The sequence below is a fragment of the Pyrus communis genome, chromosome 5 (genome assembly GCF_041283825.1).
Source record: "Pyrus communis isolate YQ-2024b chromosome 5, ASM4128382v1, whole genome shotgun sequence".
Taxonomy (NCBI): Eukaryota; Viridiplantae; Streptophyta; class Magnoliopsida; order Rosales; family Rosaceae; genus Pyrus; species Pyrus communis.
The window spans coordinates 31,546,459-31,569,238 of NC_142569.1; the positions used below are offsets into that span (position 1 = coordinate 31,546,459).

Sequence of the window (22,780 nt, forward strand, 5' to 3'; positions counted from 1 at the left end):
GGTGGTGGTGGAGGCAATGATGGGGCAATGGTGGCAGTTGTGGTTATGGTTATGGTGGTGACAACAATGGTGGTTGTAATGATGTTGATGGTGTAAGGTGTGTTTGTAATGGTAGGTCATAGCAGTCAATTTAAATGTGTGTGGAAGGCTAAATAATGTCATTTAAAAAATAATGAAGGTATTACAACAAAGGAAAATATTTATTAAAGGTTTAAGTCCGCTTTTTATTAAATTAGCTTTTAAAAGCAACCGCTGCTTTTAAAAGTTGATGTTTGAAGGCCATTACATTTTAAATAAGCAGATTATTTTACTTTTACCAAATAGTTTTTTTAGTGCTTAACTTTAAAATGACACAGTTTATAGTAAAAAAAAAAAAAAAAAAAAAAAAACAATACCAAACGAGATCTTAATCACAACTTAACGTCGTTACCTATTAATACATAAATTAAAAAAAATAATAATAAAAACAGAGTGGACAACCGCTGGTGCACCCTTTTGAGCTTCTGCATTCACATTTATGCATATCACACCTCCCCTCCCTTCCCGTGCTCCCTCGCTCAAGAATCTCCTTAGCATTTATTTTTTTCACATATAAATACATGCTTTTGGTTTACACGTGTACTAATTGTTTATTTGCAACTTCCAAGCAGGGATGCATGCTAAGAACATCATCATATATGATAGTTTATTAAAGAGTGTTTATGTGTCTAATGTTGATCGTCTTATTTTATTTCGAAGACAAAACCTCAGATGGATAAATAGGTAAATGAATGTTTGGAAGAGAGATCTCTATACGTACCTTTGGAGATGGGATTTTTGATGATCTTGTAGGAGTCGACAAATGCAAGAGCGGAGCCCGGTCTCTGTGTCCTCATAACATCAACCAACGACTTCAAGTGAGCATTGAAGGGATGAGCTGCCCGGCCGGTTCATTTTCTGCATGCAACCATTATGTGTTGGTCGGCTTATCCGCACCATAGGATTACATCCAATTGGATTTTTTTTACATCGTCACCTCAAACTCTCGAGCTCCCAAACTGTGCAACTTCTGCAATCATCACCAAAATTGATGACATATTTATATGCATATAACTGTTGTCTAGCTTGTGAATGTAGAAAAATAATTTCTTTTCTCAAACAAAAAGAAAAATCTTGCAAAATGTGGTGAAGTTATTACTTTTACAAGCCAATTTGTTTTTTTAATTAGCCTTTTAACCAAGTTTATGTCAGAGTTTTTGAGTGGAAATTTTCTTTCATTTCATTTGTCCCATATTAATCAAGTTGGGAAGTTTTACACACTTTATAACATCTTGTCCATCATACAAAGTGATGATTGGAAAGATGGACTAATCAAAAGCAATATTGGGCTTAAACCTTGGGTTTGGCTTGGGTTTGTGATAATTTAATATATAATTAAAATATATTTAATTGTCAAAAGATGAACTTTGGGCTAGGACTCTAATATTAAATTTAATAATTAATTTTTTTATTATTAATTATTTTTTAATCAATAGAGTATGGGACGATGAAAGAACGCCAAAGAGCAACACACACCTCTGAGCAAATGCCTTCCAAAAGTTGCATCCCATATTCATACTTGTTGCGTACAGGCATATGTGCATTATATATATATCCATCTGCATGCATGACATTTATAACAAAGAAAAAACGAATTCTCCTTCCAAAATCCCAAAACCTTCTTGCTGGAAGAATTACAAAGATATTCGCTAGAAGACAAGTTTCCCGGTGCTGGAATCCTGGTTTGATTGTTAAATCCTGGTGAATCAAATGTCTATAGAACTACAAGCACTGAGTAGAGACGAAATTCTATTTCAAGAATATTGCGGTATGCAAGCCTCGATCACTATTTTTATCTGTATAGTGTCATGTATCAATGTAATTTCAAATAACTATAATCACTCACGGATAAGACCTTAAACATCCACGAACCACATCCGATGATTCAAAAGTCAGTAACGAGAGCTCATTTTATACCAGCGATATTAGAAGATGGAGATTCGATATAGAAACTCGAGTGTAAAGCTAAACACTATTAGCCACTTAGGCCCTGTTTGGCAGATCGGATAAAGGATCGGATAAGATTAGTTATACGGATTCGGGTGTTTGGCGGTCACTCGTACTAAATAAGCGCCGGATTAATTTAACTGGTCGGATAAGATAATACGGTATACACCCGCTTAATAAAACCAACCAAAACGCCCGGATTATTTAGTCGGGGAAGAAGAATATGGGAGAGAAAGGGAGGGAGTTTGGGGGGTGTGGCGGGGAGAGCTAGGGAACAATTATTTGGGATTCTTCTGCAGTCGGGGAAGAAGAAGGGAGAGAGAGGGAGGGTGTTTGGGGGGTGCAGAGAGATCTGGGAACAAAAAAATGATTTCACTTTTTTTTAAATTTTTTTTTTTTAAGTTTGATTCCTCCTATCTAGTATAATACTAAACACAATATAAATAATACGGTCACTAGTTCGATACTGCACCAAACACCTGACTAATTTAGTCAGTACTATCCGGTGGCTATTTATCTTATCCAACAGAAATAGTCAGTACAGTCCGAGCTGCCAAACGAGGCCTTAAGGTATAACACTTTTAGAAGTAATGAAATCCGCCACAATGTACGGAGGGCGTGTAGGTAGAGAAAATTCGGTGTGTTGGGGGTTTGAGTGATTAACTTTATGTTTGTCTATATATCTTCCAACAATTATCAATTACTAGTCTATCTGATTGCACTCCATATTATACTCGTGTATAAATAAAGCTTTACTAGCTACCATAAAAGGAGAAATCTTAAATGTTATTTTTTACAAATCATCATATATATGCAGGTTGTAATACTAATCATTGAATAACCTTGTAAGCAAGGAGGCCTTGTAGATTTTTTTTCAACCGATGACACCAAGTGAAATAGATATAAAGAATAAATGTTGCACTTTATTTGTTACGTAACAATATTTATATCATTGATGGTGTCGTTGAGACAATTTATTGATTTCAAAAGAGTTTTTTTTCAACCTTGTTGTTAAGAGAATTTTTAGTGCATCTGTAATAACACAAGATGGAAGAAAGTTGAGAACTCATCATAAAATAAATTGACAATATAAAGAATAATCTAACCACTTATAAACACATGTAATATTCATTTTCTTCTGACGTGAAATTTATACTCTCAGTACCGGCTTGTATTTCGATTACAAGAACATGTCTTCTCCCTGTCGCGATTGAAAGATTAAATATGGGCGGTGTGGTTGTTGACTGTAAATGGTTCTTCTTGACTTGGTCGCTGTTTCCCGACATTGAAACAGAAACATTACAGACTACAAATACTATATCATCTACTACTCATCGCATTATTTACTACCTACGGCTGACCCGTTTTGTTTGAAACTATCACCAAAAGCATACGTTGGAACTGTATGCATTAAACAAAAGCTAGCTAGCTAGGATTTCTTTAAAGGGTAATGCTAGAGAAACAATATTTGTAGACAAAATTTGATAAACTAATTAAATGAAAGTTGATGATTGGATTATTAACTAAGCATTGATAAACGTGCTCTTTCATATTAGTAACATATCATTTTGTTTACAAAATTTATCTTCCTAGCAATACCCTTTCCTCAAATTCATAGTCACACACGGAGCAGTCCTTTCGTTGCCCTCCATAGCTTTGCTAATATTGGGCACATTACCACTGGTCCACCATTCTCAATAACAGCAACAAAGTCTTATCTCACTAAGTGAGGTCAGTTATATGAATTCTAGAACACTACTGCGCTCGATTTTGTGCTATATCTTCTGTTAGATCCAAATAGTCAAGGTCTTTTCTTAAAGTCTCTTTCCCAGTATTTATATGTCTTCCTCTACCCCTTTGGCCCTGAGCTTCTGTTTCGTAATCACATCTTCTAACTGGAGTGTCTGTAGGTCTTCATTTCACATGTCCAAACTCTTTTAACTGATTTTCTTTCATTTTATCTATAATCTCAGCTACTCCTAATTCACCCTTGTTACTAATTTTGTCCCTTCTCGTGTGCCCCCACATTCAATGAAGCAATTTCATCTCCGTTTCACTCATTTTTTATACGTATTGATTTTTCACCGTCCAACATTCTAAGCCATAAAGCATTGCTTGCATAAATGAAAAAGAATAGAAAAGCTTGAGGAGTGAGGGGAAATACCAAATTCATGGTTTAGGTAGAAAGTTATAGGAGGTAGGAATCAAAATTTTTTTGCAAAGTATGTGGACTTGTCTAAGAAATAATCACAAGGGAGAAGGAGGGAGAGGAGGAAGATGAGAGGGGTGGTGATGGTGATGAGTTGCGATGGTGGCGGTCAGTATTGGGTGGGTGAGGGCAATTTTTTATTTTATTTTATTTGAACAAACGATATAATCTACACTAAAAAGTAGTAGCTTAATCTCAGAATGAGCTAGCAATAACGTGGTTCAAATTCTTCTTTGGTGAGAACTGAACCTAAAACTCTCACTTACAAGAAAAGAGGAATACCAATAATGTGGTTCAAATTCGATTTTTATGATTTTTCTTTTTAGAGTTTTATTTTTTATTTAGAGATAGTAACATTGTTAAAGTAAGAGTTAATAAATTGACAGTTGTCACGAAATAGATAATACTTAGTCACTTAATAGTGAGAATTTCATGCATTTAGATATTTTGTTTTTTTATGAATGGACATGTGTCAAAAATGAGATTATAATGTATTTAATAGTGAGTATTTCATACACTTAGGTACTTTGTTTTTTATGAACGGACATGTGTCAAAAATGAGTTTATAATGTATTCAATAATACGTACCTAAGTGTTCTCATCACGAAATTAAAAAGGCTACAAAGAGACTATTGTTGTAATCTTATAAGCCATTCAATGTGTGGATGACTAACCCACTACAACTCACTACAACTCTACATGTTTGTCCACTAATCCACTTGCTGCCTCGTCCTTCCATATAAAATCACACACAAAAACACAAAGCCTTACGGCTGAAAAGAGAGAAAAGAAAGAAGGAAGAAGGGATGAAGAAGAGAAGCCACAAGGCCCATGACACAGAGAAGAAAAAGAGAGGAGAGAATAGAGAGTTATCTTTGTAATCTTATTACTTCAGATTATAAATGAAAGCATCACTGCTGTTCCGAGGACGTACTCTAGTCACATTGACTGTAGAGAAACCTCGTAAATTTTGTGTCTTGTTTATTTATTCCACTACACTAATTGTCGATTTTACAACACATTATCAGCACGAGAAGCTCTGGTGTTAGTGGAAAGCACAACTCCCCAAATCTTGTTCACCTCTATCGCCTGGAATCTCACAAATAAGAAAATCTTTTCATTTCATCTTAAAATCTTTGTTCTACTGATTTTCCTGAAGCAAATATATATATATATATATATATATATATATATATATATGTTGTTGTATGGCTATATATCATCCTTTGCAAAAGCAAAAGAGTACAGACTCAAAGTTTGTAAAGAATCTGACAATCATGTAAACGGCCTCGTAACTCTAACTTGCAGACCTTGGATTGAAAACTTTCCTCTTCAAAGTTGTTCGTACGCCCAGTATCTACAACATATCAAATTTTCAGAAAATTCCAACGGTGCAATCATCGTAGATGCCTGAAATACCAAATCAATTTCCAATTTCCGCAGAAAATTGGACAGGCACCTTATGAGTACCAAAACTCCATTTCAGTAGCTCAGATCAAAATTGTTTCTTCATGAAAGTTGTTTGGTATCCTCCTATTCTAAAATTTGAGCTAAATATAACGGTTTGATCTTCTCATAAGTTGCAGACACTCTTGGCTCCAAAACTTATGGGAACCGTTTTGACTTTTTCAAATTCATTGGAGGAGGAACAACAATTGGAACTTATTGTTACTATTACTTCCTGAGTAACTAAAAGGATTTAGAGTTGTGAAATGAAACTAATACTAATACTAATAATAATAATAATAATAATAATAATAAGAATGAAACAAAAGAAGTGGTAGACCAAGAAAAAGAAAAAGCAAAAGATGAGGACTTAATCATTGCATTTTCTATTTTTGGCATATTTATGTGCATTGTGTTGATTTAAAGCCCTATCACAAGTTCTATTTATTTAGAGTGGGTAGAATTATTACCCTTTGCTTTAAAGCTTTAATATTTATGTGAATGGTGCTGAATCAAATTCCTTGTCACAAGCTTTATTTACTTAAAAGTAATTTATTTACCATGACTGGAATTACCGCCTATTGCTTTAATTTATTTATTGTACTTCTTTTTATTATGATGAGTGCATATTGGACCCGAAGTTCCTTGACCAGATCAAAACCTGAAGTTTCTTGATCTTCATCACATAAAATGATTGGACTCGAAGTTCCATTGTGCAAAAAGATTAGGCATGAAGTCCCTAGATCCTCAAGATCGGACATGAAGTTCCTTGATGAGTACCTTGAGTTTGAAGAGCCAAAGTGCCACAACTTAATTGTAATAAAGGACATAAGAGTCTCAGTTCACAGACTATTAAATAAGGACCATAAGTTCCTTGATATATGTAAATGATGATATAATGCATATTTGCTGGAGAGTTTACATCTCATGTCTTGATGATTATTGCATATCACTGGGCATCAATGTTCTAAAAAACAGCCTAGGTGTTAGGCGGTGGTGACCCGAGGCGTTTTCTTGCAAATTGGTTGGAAAAATTGGTTGGGCTTTAGGCGGCCGCCTAGGCGGGTGAAGCGGCCCTAGGCAGGCTAGGCGGGCAAGGTGGCCCTAGGCGGCTCTAGGCAGTGCTAGGCGGCTAGGAAGCTAGGAGTTTTTTTTTTTTTTGAAATTTAAAAAAAAAATCCTATCTACATTACTATATTTCCTTATTTTCCTCCTATTTTGCATTTTGTGTGGTTTAAAATTGGGAATTTATTGTACATGTGTCGTCATACAATACTCATCACTATGGTTCTATGACATATATGTTTAATGTGTTTTTAAATTTTGGACTTGTTGGATACTCTTTTTTCATTTTATTATTCTTTTATTATCTTATCCATGGATTTCATACAAGTTTAATTTTTTGTAAGTGTCAATATGCACTTATTTATAAGATATAAAGAAATTTATCTAAATCTGCCTAGGTGCCTGCCTAAACCCCACCTAGCCGTCTAGGCGCTAAGCGCTAACCTGTCACCCGACTAACGCCTAGCATTTTTTAGAACATTGCTGGGCATTGATGTTGAATGCCATGTTCCTCATGTCCATACCCAAAAATGGTTTAGCAGAAGCATTTATTAAGTGGATGAAATTAATTACCCGCGCTCTAAAGAAATTGCAAGATTGGTACATACCATTTTACATAATTCATTATTAAGTTTGGTTGAGACCAATTGCCAACCATCAATATTTCTCAATACAACTCGTGTTTGGGCACCAGCCAAACTTTACACATTTATGAGTTTTTGGTTGTGTTATCCATATGCCTATTGTACTGCCACAACATACTAAATAAGGTATCAATACAAACTGGGACTTTATGTTGGATTTGATTCACCATTTATCATTCAATATTTGGAACCCTCGACTGGGGATATATTTACCACATAATTTACGGACTATGATTTTGATAAGACAGTTTTCTTGCCGTTAAGGGGAGAAAATAACATCATTCCAGAAGAAAGATGAGAAAATATCATTCGAAAAGAATGATGAAAAAAGACCGTTCTAGAATAACGAAAAGAAATTGTCTTATTTTGATTTATGAAGCAATCAATGTGAAAATGAAGTAAGAATAATTGAATGATGCAACGAAAGTGAAAAAATCAATATACTTGCTACAAATGTGCCTACAAGAATTGATGTCCCTGTTGGACAAAATAATGTGATAGCAAATGATTTATCTGTTACACGCCTGAAGCGTGGCAAACCCTTAGATTAAGAAGGTTCAGTCATTAAAAAGAAGAAGAATATGGCACTACTGAACTATTGCATTCCTGAAATATAACTGTTGCATGCCGAAAGTATGACAATCGCCGCACGGATACACGTCTTAGAAAGGACAATTTACGGACATGGGAATTTTGATATCTCATGCATGAAACATGATAGACTTATAGGTTCCAATGACTCAACTCCCGAAAGTGGAGATTAAAATCCAAGCTCTATAATGGTCCAAAAGATGTTAAGATTCACACTCTCTAAATTATGACTATCTTGAAAGAGACAGTGTAATGCCCTTGAAGAGGCAATGGATATCCAAAGAAATGAAAAGCTTTTATGCATACGCATGCACATGAGAATATGAGATCTCGAATTGATGATAACTAATGGTAATTTTGGTTTTTACAAGTAACTACTAAATTCATCAATGAGTTGTGTTGATATTGAGCTGCGTTCTTTTGTTCGTATCAAAAGATAAAATTATTGGCCAAAAAATGGAGAAAGGCAACTCCATATCAATTTACCAAGAATGTGGAAAATGGACCTATTGTACAAATCGCCAAATGATGTTGAACCCAAAAGGTTACATAAGGCATTTGTAATACAGTGAACTACACTCAAATGATATGAATCAAGGTTCTTAGTTGAAACCTGAAATTGTAATACACTATTGGAAACATGATTTCTCATTATGAAGCTTGTCATTTAAATGGAAAATTATATATTACACGAAACTTTATGAGATGCCTGAAGCGTATCTCCACAAGTAAATCCTTCAAGTATATATGGAAGCAAGTTGCTCTGTATAAATTTCAAAGGAGAATGTGTCATGAAGTGTAAAAAATCCTTGAAGGATTCAAATTGCTTGAAGTAAGCCCTGGAAGGGTAAAGCATAAATTATGTACTCAATACCAATGGATGATATGAATTGCCTTAGTGAGTACTACCATTACGATATTGTTGCAACATACTAAAATTTCTTGATATTATTAAATTGGAACTCTTGAAGAGTCAAGAGAGATTATAAAGTGTTGAGAGAAATATTGTCTCGAGCTACAAATTGAACAATATGCCAACACAAATCTTATCCATGATGTTTATGGTATTAAAGAACCATATGGATTGAAGATCATGAGTTGAACACTCAAGTGGTTAATTAATATTTAGACATTAAGAAAAATCATTCATCCTCGTGAGGAAAAGATGAATGGATGTTTGGTCCAGAAGTACCACATCTTAGTGAAGTTTATGCTTTATTGTATTTACACAATATATTGAATGAAATAAAGCTTATCTATTAATATCTCCGAGAAATTACAGACATGTACATACACATGAGTTAAAATGAACAAACAGGAGGGAACATTCACAAAGATTGTTCATGTGAAGCCTCAATACTTGGAAGTACCCCAGAAGGGAGAGGCACCGGAGGTTGATTATTTGGAACTTCAATACTTGGTAAAATTCTGGATGGCGAAGGCAATAGGTGCCTTTGGAATAAAGCCATGAACCTCTGATTGTCACTTTGAGTCTGACTTTCGAATTCCAGTAGTTGGTCAAGCTTTCTTTTCATGCTTGTCGAGTAATTATTTGCAAGCACATGTAACATTCTATTCTCGTGCTTAAGCCTTCTGATCTCTTGATTAAGACTTGCCACCTCAGCCATCAATGATTCAGCTTGGCGAGTTCGAGCAAGTAAGCGTTGTCCCATATTGGTAACGAAGCCAGCACACTGAACATTGAGAGCCAAGGAGTCTTGAACTGCCAATCAGACCGTTATGAAAAGATTTTGTTATCCTTTGGAGTGAGAAGATTTCTAGCTACTACTGTAACGGTTATGTTATTCTTCATCCCAGAGTCTCCAACTTTAAGAGGGTCATTAGAAGATAAGAAGGACAGACGCCATAAATTATCCTGATGCGGTTCGTTTGTATCCCTCTCGAGACTTAAATCTAAACAAAGATTAGATGGGCAAGCCATTTTCAAAAATGAGGTCAAATAAAATCTCAAAAGTGCAAGAAAGAAAATTCTACAAGCAACAATTTTTCCGAGAGTACGTTTTGAACACAATTGATGCCTCTATAAAAAAAGAAACAACAGGGCCACTTGTTCAAAAATCGAAGAGACACCGTTCTTCGAATTTCAAAAGCCGTATTTCCTGGATGAAAGTTTGTCGGTACCTTTCACGCGCAATCTCAGCTTTTTTGGATATCATGTGCAACTTTATCAAAAATCTCTGACAAAGCTGAAAACGCGTGAATCTTATTGTTCTAATTACACCATAGTTGTTGACAAGAGTAAATGCATAGCACTACTACTTGCTATTGAAAGAACTCTATATATGTCGACATTCGTCCTCCATGGCAAGACAGACCTGCAAAAATGCCTAAACTCTTCTTCCTCTCCAAGAATGCATCTTCAACAAAGCATCTTGAAATACTCAGTTTTCTTCATCTCCGAGAATACCTCTTCAAATAAGTCACACCATAGCAAGAGTATCTCATATCATCAAGGTCGAAAGCAAAAGTATCTCATATCATGCTTTCCCTTGTCCTTTTTCTTTGTTGTTGCTCTTATCTGCAAGACCAAGAGAAAGAAAGAAGAAAGAAAGCAATCAGTCGGAACTTGAAATCAAGCTTCCGATATGGAACTGATTGTGTGGAACCCTTCCCTGATTGCTTACCTTGCATTACTCTCTAAGTACTTATCTTCAACTGTTGATATGATGTTGGCTATTTACGCTGAAGCTACCAAGCATGATGAGTCGTTGAGAAGTGATGTTTTGAAGGACTGTTCGAATTCAAGGTTTGCATTCCACTCCTACATCAGGGGACAAATATTGCAAGAGAAGATGTCACACCTGCATAGGGAAAAAACCACTTCTACAAGGGGAGCGGATAAGGCAAGTGAAAATGATACATTGAAGCTCGTGGAAAATCAACAAGCGTAATAAACATGTGCCGATTCATCCCCAACAAAGCCGATTATCACTTGTCACGTGAAGCTCCTCATGGTCTAATTTCATTCAAGATCAAGCCTCGACGACCCTTAAAGGAATCATAAGTCTGATTCAAGATCAAGTGTCCACCACACTTGAATTAAATTAAGCTCTAGATAAAATGAGTAAATTCAGATCTTTGGAGGAAGTCTAGCAGAAGGTCCTCCAGCCCAATTCAAGACCAAACTTGTGGAAAGTTAACAAGTAAAGCACCTCTTTCGGCAACTCTCCCCGCTAAGAGACTAAAGCAAAAGAATCAATGATTAGTCTAAAGAATTTGAAATCAGGGGGAGATACTCATTAGGGGGAGCATCTAAAACAGATCAAGATTTTAACAAGTCAATTGAAGACTTGTTAAAATCTAAGGGGGAGTGTTGTAATCTTATAAGTCATTCAATGTGTGGATGGCCAACCCACTACAACTCTACATGTTTGTCCACTAATCCACTTGTTACTTTGTCCTTCCATATAAAATCACACACAAAAACACAAAGCCTTACGGTTGAAAAGAGAGAAAAGAAAGAAGAAAGAAAAGAGGAAGAAGAGAGAAGCCATAAGGCTCACAACAGAGAGAAGAAAAAGAAGAGAGAATAGAGAGAGTTATCTTTATAATTTTAGTACTTCAGATTACAAATGAAAGCATCACTGCTGCTCCGAGAGCGTACTCGAGTCACACTGACTGTAGAGGAACCTCGTAAATTTTGTATTTTTTTTATTTATTTCACTGCACACACCGTTGATTTTACAATAACTACAACCTTTTTTAAATGCAGAAGATTTAAATTCATCTTTTTACTGGTTCTTATTCAAAAATCAAAAGTGAATGTATTGCATTTAGAGTCGTACATAGTTCAGTACAAGCCCACCTGTATAGAGATAGATCCCGTGTGGGCCACCACTACGCGGACTTCATCCCAAAGAAGTCGCACAAATTTCCCAGAACCGTAGAATATTATGATCCTCCCTTGCCTTTACCAATTACCGCCTATAAATACAACACTCTCCTCCACTCTCTCCCTCGCTGAAAGAATCAACGCCGCCAGCCACCACCGCCTTAGCAAGCATTGCGCATCAAACTCAGAACACAGAAGGTAAGTATGTCTCTCAGATCTCAGATCCTTTCTTTTACCTCCATTTATTTTGTTTGATTAGATCTTACAAAAGCGTTTTTATTTTATTTGCATATGTTGATCTTTTTCTGCGTTTGTCTATTTCAATTTTGGTTTACTGTGTTCTGGGTATTTATCAATTGAATTGCTCTAACTCCCAAATATCTTGGAATTCATGTTTATTCAATTGCCTGTGGAATAATCAGATAAGGGTTTTCTCTGATTGCTCTTTGGTTAGCAATAGAAGATCTGGGGTGTAACAAATTGTTGCTGCTAGGAGGATTGTGGGGCTGGCTTTTCAATACACAGTGTTCGAATTTAGAACTTGATTCAGTTTCTTAATTTGGTTTTATATCCTTGTTTGATTAAAATCCTAATTGCATTCTATTTCCGGGGTAGGAAGTAGAAGTCTAATGTACCTTATAAGTATTATTATTCAGAAGGGTCTTTTGGTGCATGTAGAATCGGCTATTGAAGTTAGACTCTGTTCGAAAGAGTAAGTGTATAAGTGAATGAAGCCTTCTTTCTAGGTGAGAACCTTTGTAATGTTCGAGGTGTACAAAATTCTTGATCAGTTAGAAAATAAATAGACGAATTTTAACTTGAAATAACTATTTCGGAAGAATTAGACAAGCGATATGAAAATCTATAACTAGTTGTGCATATGTGTGAACAAATACTCGACATACTTTGAAACACTAGAACGCAACAAATAGAAGCAATGGCGATGGGTTTTAGTGCTACATTCCATCATATCATAACTCATACTTTTGTGAGAGTAACATTATCATATCTTTCTTAGTTACCTTTAACCATATTATTTTGATTTTCCTCTTTCCCTGGCACCAACCTTCATTATTGATTAGGTCACTTTTGATGCATCTATTGGGGCACTTATTGGTCTTTTTTAAATGACCACCGTGATAAGTTCTCTCTCATTTTGTGTTCAACTGGTGCTACTTCAATTTTTTCTCTCTGAGTTCATCCAAATTGTTTCTCTGCCCCCAGACACCTCCATATAAACATCCTACTTCTGGCACATTTGTTTTAGGGTATTGTTGGTGGCACTCCGAAAATTTCATTGGGCACTCCTCAGAAGTGTATTTTTCTTCCTAAATAAGAAATATAGAATGTTTGGAGTGCACACTGAGATTTTTGGAGTGCTAATAATAACACCCTTGCTTTATGATGTTTTATTTTCTAACTGCCTAGACACGTTATTTGCCATATAGCATATGTGTTGGTTTTAATATCGTTTGACCAATTTTTTCTACGGTTTTGGTTTTAAAATGATGAGGCAATGGAAATCAAGGATCGTATTCTTTAATTGCACAATTTTCACCAAAGTTGGAGGGAGAGGGGGTGGGGTGTGTGTGTAGATGTAGATAGGGTGTGTTTTGTGTTTGATTCTGCTTGTGACCAAAAAGTAATATATAGATCATTAAGTATCAGTTTCCTTAAGAATGCCTTATGACTTAAAGTTTCTATCATCCCAAGCTCATGGCAATCATAGGCCACACTGACCTTATGTCGTCCTGCATCTTTTTAATCTCACAGTTGTCAACACTATTAATTGAGTTCCTTCATGTGACATTTAAGCTAAAGCGATAACCTCTTGCTCAACAGTTAGCATTGCTGCAAATGATGAGTTTGATACCTTGGCCCTTTGCGTGGCTTATCGTTGTATCAAAAAGTACTACTAGAAGATAAGAACTACTGCATTTAATAATAATACTCCAAGTGCTTGTCTAGAGGAGGAACAAAAACAATGTAATTCTATTAAGTTATCATCAAGATTAGAGTCAATGGTATAAGAGCTATGAACTGAACCGTACTGACTTCTTGTGAAGGACAGATATTATTTTCTCTTAGTGTTTCATTTAGCCAGCTAACATTTTCTAACTGTTTCGTGGTCTCAATTATGTTGAAGTATTATGCTAGCCCTATTCATGTGCTTCTCTGAGTGTTATATTAAGATTTCCCTATTTCGTTTAGTTTATTCCTTGTGGATGCATCAAAGGATGATGATGCTTTTCATTTGTATATTTTTCCCTTGTGATAAATTGAATATGAATGTCTTAGTTACCTGGACCCTTTACTTCATGCATGCATATTCATGCAACTAAGACATGACTGTAATAAAGGTGTAGTGTAGCTACCAGATGATCCAAATAAGTACGAGATTTTAAGAAATGAACAAATATCATACATGGTCATGTACGCACATTCAATGTTCATGACTGAGTTCATATAACAAGCTTGGCCTTTAGATTCAAAATTAATGTTTTGAAAGAGAATTCAAAGTGCAAGGCGTATGACTGTTGAAACTTAACTTGATTAACCCTTAGGTTAGGTCTGGCAACATTATGGGTTATGTATTTGTAGTTACCGAGTGAACTTACAGATGTATTTGACCAAACCTTCAGAGTAATAGTTCTAACTTAATTTTGTTGCGAGTGCTCACACACATAAGATGAGAGAAAATCGGTTAAGATGGTTTGGACATGTGAAACGAAGACTTACAGACGCTCTGGTTAGAAGATGTGATTACGAGACAAAGGCTCAGGGCCAAAGGGGTCGAGGAAGACCTAGGAAGACTAGGAAAGAGACTCTAAGAAAAGACTTGGACTACTCGGATAAAATGGAAGACATAGCACAAAACCGAGCGCGCCAACCTGACTTAGTGGGATAAGGCTTTGTTGTTGTTGCTCACACACATAAAGAAGCATTGTGCTAAATCAATGCGTAGTTTTGACACTTTATTCTACGTTGCTTGTTTGTTACTTTGTGATTGCATGTCCTTATCATAATCTTTACAACATGAGAACAATACTCACCCTTCAAAAGCTTGAGAATACAGCTTTGATCTCTTATACAACTTGCATAATGTGCAGTCCCCAGTTTCTAATGCTTCGGTTACCTAGTCCTTTGCATTCCTTGGATCAGAATTTACTTGTTCTCTATGACTAGTAGTTGTAAAAACAGTTTCCATCTTTTCATAAAAAAACATTTTCATTTTTTGCTTCCATCTGTATCCTTCTCTTTTAATTGTGTACTATTTATTAATCTATCATCTAAAAGGAATGTGCTAACTTTATGGTTCTATCTTGATGTAAATTGCAGATTTGAACTCTGCAATCGGTGGCACCTTGCAAATCTAAGTATGAGTTTGGCATGCCTTGTGTGCAGTGTAGAAAGTCCGTCACACTCTTTTAGGAGTTACTCTGTATCGAGCACAGAAAATGATGGAAGATGTTCTGCTATTGCCAACTGCTTAACACGGAGGCCATCTCTCCCATTGCCAAGACATTCCAACATTGCTTCTTCCAAAGTAACCCCGCAACCAACTCTTTCAAACAGCGGTTCCATACCAGGTACCCCAAGGCTAGTTCGAAGCCGGGCTGTGAGAAGGGATATCGTGAGGGACTGGAACTTTGACGAGGTTGTGATGGGGCGTTAAGAGTTTGCCAGTTTGACTGGAGAATAGAAAGCTCTTTCCATGGTATAGTTGTAGGAGACAATCTTGCCGTCTATTTTTGTTAGATATGGCTACGTTGAACACAGTTTTCCCTCTAGGAAAGTTTGTCCATTTGTAACCATCGAAAATCGTCGCGTTTGTTTATAATGTCCTTCGCACATCAGTCGTATTGAAAACCATTTAATTTTGAAACTCTAATCAAACATACTAACAAATGATGTGTTTTTGGTGATAAAAACCACATGATTTGAGGGATTTCTGTTTTGGACTATACTTCAAAAGAGACCCGAAAGAATGTGAAGTACCAACAGTTTGGACATATTGCAGCTTCAAGGTGGGCCTCTAAAACTGGACGGTTACAATGTCCGGATTATCTGATACTTCGAAGCATTATAGAATATTTGTTTTTAGATTTTAATTTTTGTGCTTCAGAAGTAAGATTAGTTTTTTAATGGGAGAGAAGGAAAGAAATGAAGGAAAATGCATGAACGTAAAATACTGAAAGCAAAAGCAACTTAAAATTATGGGCAGGCAAGAAAGCAAAAGCAAAGTATCTAAATCGTATTACTTGACTTGATATAAAACTATTTGGTTCTTACTTTTAATTTTTAAAATGATCCAAGTTGGACCCTGCATGTGTAAAAACAAGTCCAAAATTGAATTGTCACTTCTTATGTGTGGGTGACCTGGCCTAGACTATTAAGGGTTGGAGGTCTACAATGAAGCACGTATTCATAATTTCATATCCATCTAATCCTAAAAAGAAGTAAAACAACGATTGTTGTATTGGCTTTGTTAGACATAATTCTTTTGTATAGAACACATAGAGATCCTTTTATATTGTTGTTTTGTTATACGACATGATTGAAAGCATATTTGTTTGACCCGTAAAAACTAGACCATATCAAACAGATCCAAATGAGTTGATTCTAATAAAAATGCATAATTCAGACCGACTTGAACTCATTTACCAAAAAAAAAAAAAAAAAAAGGTGAGTCCGGATCCACCAAAAATGGACCTGGCTCGACCCAAGGCCACCCCTAAAATCATTCTTGTTTTTATATTTTGTCTGCATTTCTTCTACAGCATTCTACCCCTCTATAGCATTCCTCGTTTCTCCCTTATTTTTTTCTTCTATATCTAATTCAAAAACTGAAAAGCCACTCAGTACTACGGTTTTATGGTATTCCTCTTCACTTGAAAAGTGAAAGGTCTTAGGTTCGAATCTTGTTGATGGCAAATTCGATACCAAATTAAATTGTCCATTGTATGATTTAGCCAAACTTCCTCTCGTCCTAATGTAAAAATATCGATGTACTCCCAAAAAAAAAAAACAATTCAAAAACTGAAAATTATTAGCTACAAACGAAATTATGATCAAACAAGTCATAAACTACGTGATACCGCATGTGCCCGGACCATAGTAGCATTGAGGCTAGCATTCAACCGCTAAATTGCGCGAGCCACGCGCCACCGAGGTTAGTATAGTCCAACAGCAAATTCAAAAGGAAGCTTCGGAAGTGCAGGATAAAATAATAATATGATATAATAGTCCTGGGATCCTCCAAAACATGCGATTATGGGCTCTTGCTGTAACGCAGATGTGCCTCGGTGGACATGTCCCCGTAACGCGCTGAATTTAGATTCCGGATCTTCGACGGATTCACTTTGTAAAGATCTCGAGAATTTATAGGTTGTGTTCGTTCATCGTACATTGTACAGTTAGAAATCATTTTAAATATTTTTATTTAAAAATAAACATAAAAAGTACTTGACAAAAACTGACTGCACGATGTACGATAAACTGACACGATTCACAGATTTCCAGGATCCTCATCAAAATGATTTGGAGAGGATCCTGTTGGCTTAATTTATACCAATTATTCATCAGACTTTACAAAACTAATACTTTTAAGTATATATAAACAAGCCACTTAATGCTAGGTATTATTCTTCACTTGTAAGTGAGAGATTTTAGGTTTGATTCTTTTTAGAGGCGATTTTTTTGTTTTTTTGAACAAATGATATTATCTACACTAAGGGGGAGGGGAGGGTAGGCTTAGCCTCACAATGAGTTAGCAATAATGTGGTTCAAATTTGCCTTTAGCGAGAATCGAACCTAAAACCTCTCATTTACAAGTGAAGAGGAATACCACTAGTCGTCAAAGACGAATTTGAACAATATTATTGGTAATCCATTGTAAGGCTTAGCCCACTCTTCCACCTCTTTAGAGTAGACAATATCGAGAGAACATTCATGAAAAAGACTTGAGTTAAATTTATTTTAACAAAAAAATCATGCTATAACTTTATTTAATGAAAAAAACTTAAATTTTAATGAAAAACCCTTAAACTTTAATAAAAAGGACAAAAAAACCTTAAATTTTAATGAAAAATACATAATTTTAATATTAAAAAAAAAAACTGACGCGTAGGAGCCGCGTGTCGTCACTCATACTGTTTATGAAACTTACTATATTGTTTATAAAACTTAACAGTATTACATTGTTTATGAAATTTACTACACTGTTTATGAAACTTACTACACTATTTATAAAACTTAACGGTACTACATTGTTTATGAAATTTAACGGTACTATGCTATTCATGAAATTTACTAGATTGTTTATAAAACTTAACGGTATTACACTGTTTATGGAACTTACGGGTACTACACTGTTTATGGAACTTACGGGTACTACACTGTTTATGAAACTTAATTGGGCATCCATGTTTATATTTTATGTATTTTTGTCTTTTTATCCTTATCATTAAATAAAGTTATTAGATAATTTTTGGTAAAAATGAAAAATTTTAAAACCATTTTCATTAAGTTTTTTTTGTTAAAAAGATTAAGATCAATTAAAATGACACTAAAAAGTTGAAAGATTTTAGGTGCTTAATCTAATAAACAACATAAAAAATTAAATCTATTTGACCAAATTAAATTGTAATTTAAGTCTTTTCAATGAATTTAATTGGTTGATAAATGCCTGTGTGTCTAAGTGCGGGTTTGATTTTCATCGATTTCCTTATGCGACCAAAGCAAAGATAGAGAAGAAAAGCAAAAGGCATGGCAGTGAAGGGCACCGCCACAACGACACCTTCTTCCTCCGTATGCTCTGTTCCCACTCTCTTCTTCGCACTCACTCTCCTCTGCGCTCTTTCTCTTTCTCTCTTCTTCCTCTCCAATCCTTCTTCTTCCTCTCCTTCTCCTTCTTGCTCGTCTTTCGTTTCCCTAAACGCCCCTCTCTCTCCCCATAATTTCCTCAAAGTCTACCTAGCAGACCTCCCCAGATCCCTCAACTATGGCCTCCTCGAAAAGTACTGGGCTTCCGGCCCCGATTCCCGCCTCCAAACGGACACCGGCCACCAAATCCCAGACGCCCATTTGCCCAAAAACCTTGAATTCCCACCCTATCCAGATAATCCATTGATCAAACAGTACAGCGCCGAGTACTGGATTTTGGGGGACCTGATGACCCCCCAGGAGCACAGAATTGGGTCGTTTTCCACCAGGGTTCTCGATGCCGACGAAGCCGACGTTGTTTTCGTGCCCTTTTTCGCGACCTTGAGCGCAGAATTGCAGCTGGCTACGGCTAAAGGGGTGTTTAGGAAGAAGGCTGGGAATGAGGACTATGAGAGGCAGAGGCAAGTGATGGACTTTGTGAAGAACACTCAGGCTTGGAAAAGGTCAGGTGGAAGAGACCATGTGTTTGTGCTTACTGGTATGTTGGGTTTTTATTTAATTTTTTTTTGTTTTTGGGATTTAATTGGTGTTATTTTAAATTCGATTTGTGCTAATGGTTATTGAGTAATTTCTGGGATTGTTCACTGGATTTGATGATTAGGTGGTGGTTTTGATGTGATTGCTGTGATTATTTATGTGGGTCTGTAGATATTTGCAATGAATCCATCTGCATTCTCCATTTGATCAGCTGTTGTGATTTTTGAAGTTTTATTTTCTTGGATACCATTTGATCAGTTGGAGGTAACTGGGAGCACCATTAAAATGTTGGAGAACAATGTAAATGTAGTATGTGCTATAGCAGCTTATGATTTAGTCTCTGGGTTTGTAGGTTGTGTTAAAACTTGAAGCATTTTTGGCAGACCCAGTGGCAATGTGGCACGTTCGAGCAGAGATTGCCCCGGCGGTTCTTCTAGTTGTGGATTTTGGAGGGTGGTACAGACTCGAATCGAAGTCATCAAATGGCAACTCATCAGATGTGATTCAGCACACACAGGTGTCACTACTCAAAGATGTCATTGTGCCCTACACCCATCTACTTCCTCGATTGCAACTGACAGAAAACAAGAAGCGTCATACTCTACTTTATTTCAAAGGAGCTAAACATAGGCACCGGGTCAGTACCCAAGATTTGAATCTTACTTCTGTCGGTACGCAAGATTTGAATCTTACTTCTCCCATTGTATCTGACACATGATATGATTTTCATTGCCTTTATTTTTTGATTGCTCGTAATTTATCACATTGTAAATTGCTCTCCGTTTTCATCATTGAACTGACGTTGTTTAAACTGCAATTAGTCTTAAAATAGTTTGTTTAAACTGCATTGCATACATCTCATGTCATTCATTGCATGGGTTGTTGTTGTAAAGTTGAACAATCATTATAATTACTTTATATGAAAAGGGATACTACGTTTGTGACGTAATCCAGGTTTGGTATAAACCTAATTTATGTATGTTGTGTAATTATGTTTGTAACATAACTGAGTTTCCTGATAACAGGGGGGCTTAGTTCGAGAAAAATTGTGGGACTTGTTGGTTAATGAGCCCGATGTTATCATGGAAGAAGGCTTCCCTAACGCCACTGGGAGGGAGCAATCCATAAAAGGGATGAGAACTTCAGAGTTTTGCTTGCATCCAGCTGGGGACACTCCCACTTCATGTCGGCTGTTCGATGCGATTCAAAGTCTCTGTATACCCGTTATTGTCAGTGACAACATAGAACTTCCTTTTGAAGGAATGGTAGATTATTCCGAGTTTTCAGTTTTTGTGGCAGTTGATGATGCATTGAAAACGAACTGGATTGTGAGCCATCTTAGGACCTTTACTAGAGAGCAGAGGACTAGATTTCGTCGGAAAATGGCACAGTTTCAGCCCATGTTTGAGTATGACAATGGTCATCCTGGTGGCATCGGGCCAATTCCTCCCGACGGTGCAGTGAACCACATGTGGAAAAAGGTTCATCAAAAGTTGCCAATGATTAAGGAATCAATCGTTCGTGAAAGGAGAAAACCTCCCGGTGTTTCAGTTCCACGCCGTTGCCACTGTACGTGACTTTTATAGGCCTATACTTATACATAGTTGTATCTCTTGTTGTGCAATAGCTTTTGTCTTAACTTTTTCTTTTTATTCTTTGTGAGAACGGTAAATTGGTTACAAATTTATTCACACACAAATTATATTCCTTTCGTTCCCTGTTAAGTTGCCTTTACTTTTATAAAGTTTATCAACATCTAGGGTACTCAAAAAGTATCCCTCAGCAGCAAGAAAGGTAGCCAATTCCCCTTCTCTTAGAAGGAAACAACACAAACAAAACACTAACTACAAACCCTACCACAAGAGGAAGACTGTTGGTCACCCTCCTAGGCATTGCCGGATAATAACAACCCACAACATCATTATGCGACGCTGCAAACGTTAGAAACGCGATTACTGAAAGCGATGCATGGAAGAGATCAGCCCATCTCAACCTATAATCGGAGGGCGTGCGTGGCCCTTTCCGGCCGCCATTGAAAGTCCATATTCCCCGAAATGTGGCCACTCCGTAGTGTAACCTGCCAGTCGCTGTTTTGAAGCTATCGGTGAATGTAAAGAAAATGCAGGATGCTGCTGAAAGAGCGATGAAGAAACCCGTCAGCCAGCGGTTGAAAGGGGTGCATACACCGTCGTTGGTGAAGAGAGGAGTGAAAATGGTGAAGGAAAGAATGGGGGCTGTGGGCAGGAGAGCATTGAGACGTACAGTGCCACTTAGTATTGCATTCATAGCAAACATGAAATTGGATTCGTTATGTTGATCTTCATCATGTTCTTCGGTGCTTTCAATGAGGTCTTGGATGATGGAGTTGTTTTCCATCGTTTCTCAAGGAGGCAACTGCTTCTGAGGCAATTTAGATGGGAGGGGGAGTTTATAACAACTGCCCTGCAGAAGGGGAGGATTCTTTGTTCAAGTGAGGGAGACAAGCAATTCTCTGTTTGTTAAGTATTGAATTTCTTGTTGGAAGGTTTTCTTCGTCGACTCCGTTTGGAAATGCTTCTCTAAAAAGCATTTTTGCTCAGAATCACTTTCAATAAAAGTGTTTTTATTTGGAGTACATTGAAATTTTTAAGATAAATTCAAGTGCTTTGCTGTATTAAAGAAATACACAGTATATGCTTCTTCCAAAAAGCACTTCAACTGCTTTTTTTTTTCAACCCAAAAGCACTTTTGAAGTTCAATGCCAAGCATTATCATAAGCACTTTTGGTGAAATGAAAGTGCTTTTAAATATAATAGCGCAAAAATACTTCTAGTTACTGTATTAAAAAAAGTTGTTAGTGTTTATGAGTTGTAAAAGCATTTTCAAATGTTTTTTTTTTTTTTTTTTCTAAACAAGTACCTACTTAAAACACAAGCGAGACTCTCTCTTTAAAATTTCTCGTTCTCTCTCCCTCTTCTCTCCCTCGCCAAGGTCTTTACCCACAAACTCTTCCCAGCCGCCAGCCCCACCTCTAAATTGGGGTTGGTGGCAACCCCTTCCAGCAACTCTCGGCTTTCCTTACATTTTTTGTTTTGTTTTGTTGTGCTTATGATCCTTGTATCTGGTGGTTTTGTATATGAGCTCAGCCTCTGTTTCCTTGAGTTCTATCTTAGTTTCTTTGGCCTCTGCCTCAGTTTCTCTGGGCTTTGTCTTAGTTTAGGACGATTCTCGTCTCAGGTCCGGGATTCATGCTTTCTTCCATCCACTCCAATGATTGTTCCTAGCCGCGAGTCGCCATCCACCAGCCTCAGCCACTCGACTCATCTTGTGTTTCCTCCATGGATCTCATTGGGAGACATGCTTTGGGTTGGGTGGCTCTTAAAATGATTTTAGCACTACTTGGTAGGATTATGGGAGCGCTCATAGCGCGGGTGGTTTTCCACCTCCATTTTCCGTTTCATCCAATTGGTTCGCCGGGTCTTCTTCTCGATGGTGGCGGCTTTGCGATGGTGGTGTGGCTGCTTGGGTGGTGGTGGCCAGTCCCTC

At 36.7% G+C, this 22,780-nt stretch overlaps 3 protein-coding genes across 3 annotated transcripts; 2 read left to right on the plus strand and 1 right to left on the minus strand.

The window, feature by feature from the left end:
* Nucleotides 1–11,872: 11,872 nt before the first annotated feature.
* LOC137725899 (uncharacterized) lies at nt 11,873–15,742 on the plus strand. Its single transcript, XM_068464737.2, has 2 exons — nt 11,873–12,031; nt 15,173–15,742. Exons 1-2 carry the CDS (start codon nt 11,895–11,897, stop codon nt 15,507–15,509), a joined length of 474 nt encoding a protein of 157 aa, XP_068320838.2. The 5' UTR covers nt 11,873–11,894; the 3' UTR covers nt 15,510–15,742.
* A 2,791-nt stretch (nt 15,743–18,533) lies between these two features.
* LOC137726411 (putative arabinosyltransferase ARAD1) lies at nt 18,534–20,979 on the plus strand. Its single transcript, XM_068465338.2, has 3 exons — nt 18,534–19,256; nt 19,639–19,892; nt 20,281–20,979. Exons 1-3 carry the CDS (start codon nt 18,602–18,604, stop codon nt 20,830–20,832), a joined length of 1,461 nt encoding a protein of 486 aa, XP_068321439.2. The 5' UTR covers nt 18,534–18,601; the 3' UTR covers nt 20,833–20,979.
* On the minus strand, nt 20,974–21,631 carry LOC137725057 (protein DMP5-like). The gene has a single exon (XM_068463663.2). The coding sequence runs from the start codon at nt 21,629–21,631 to the stop codon at nt 21,035–21,037; it is 597 nt and encodes a 198-aa protein (XP_068319764.2). The 3' UTR covers nt 20,974–21,034.
* Nucleotides 21,632–22,780: the final 1,149 nt, after the last annotated feature.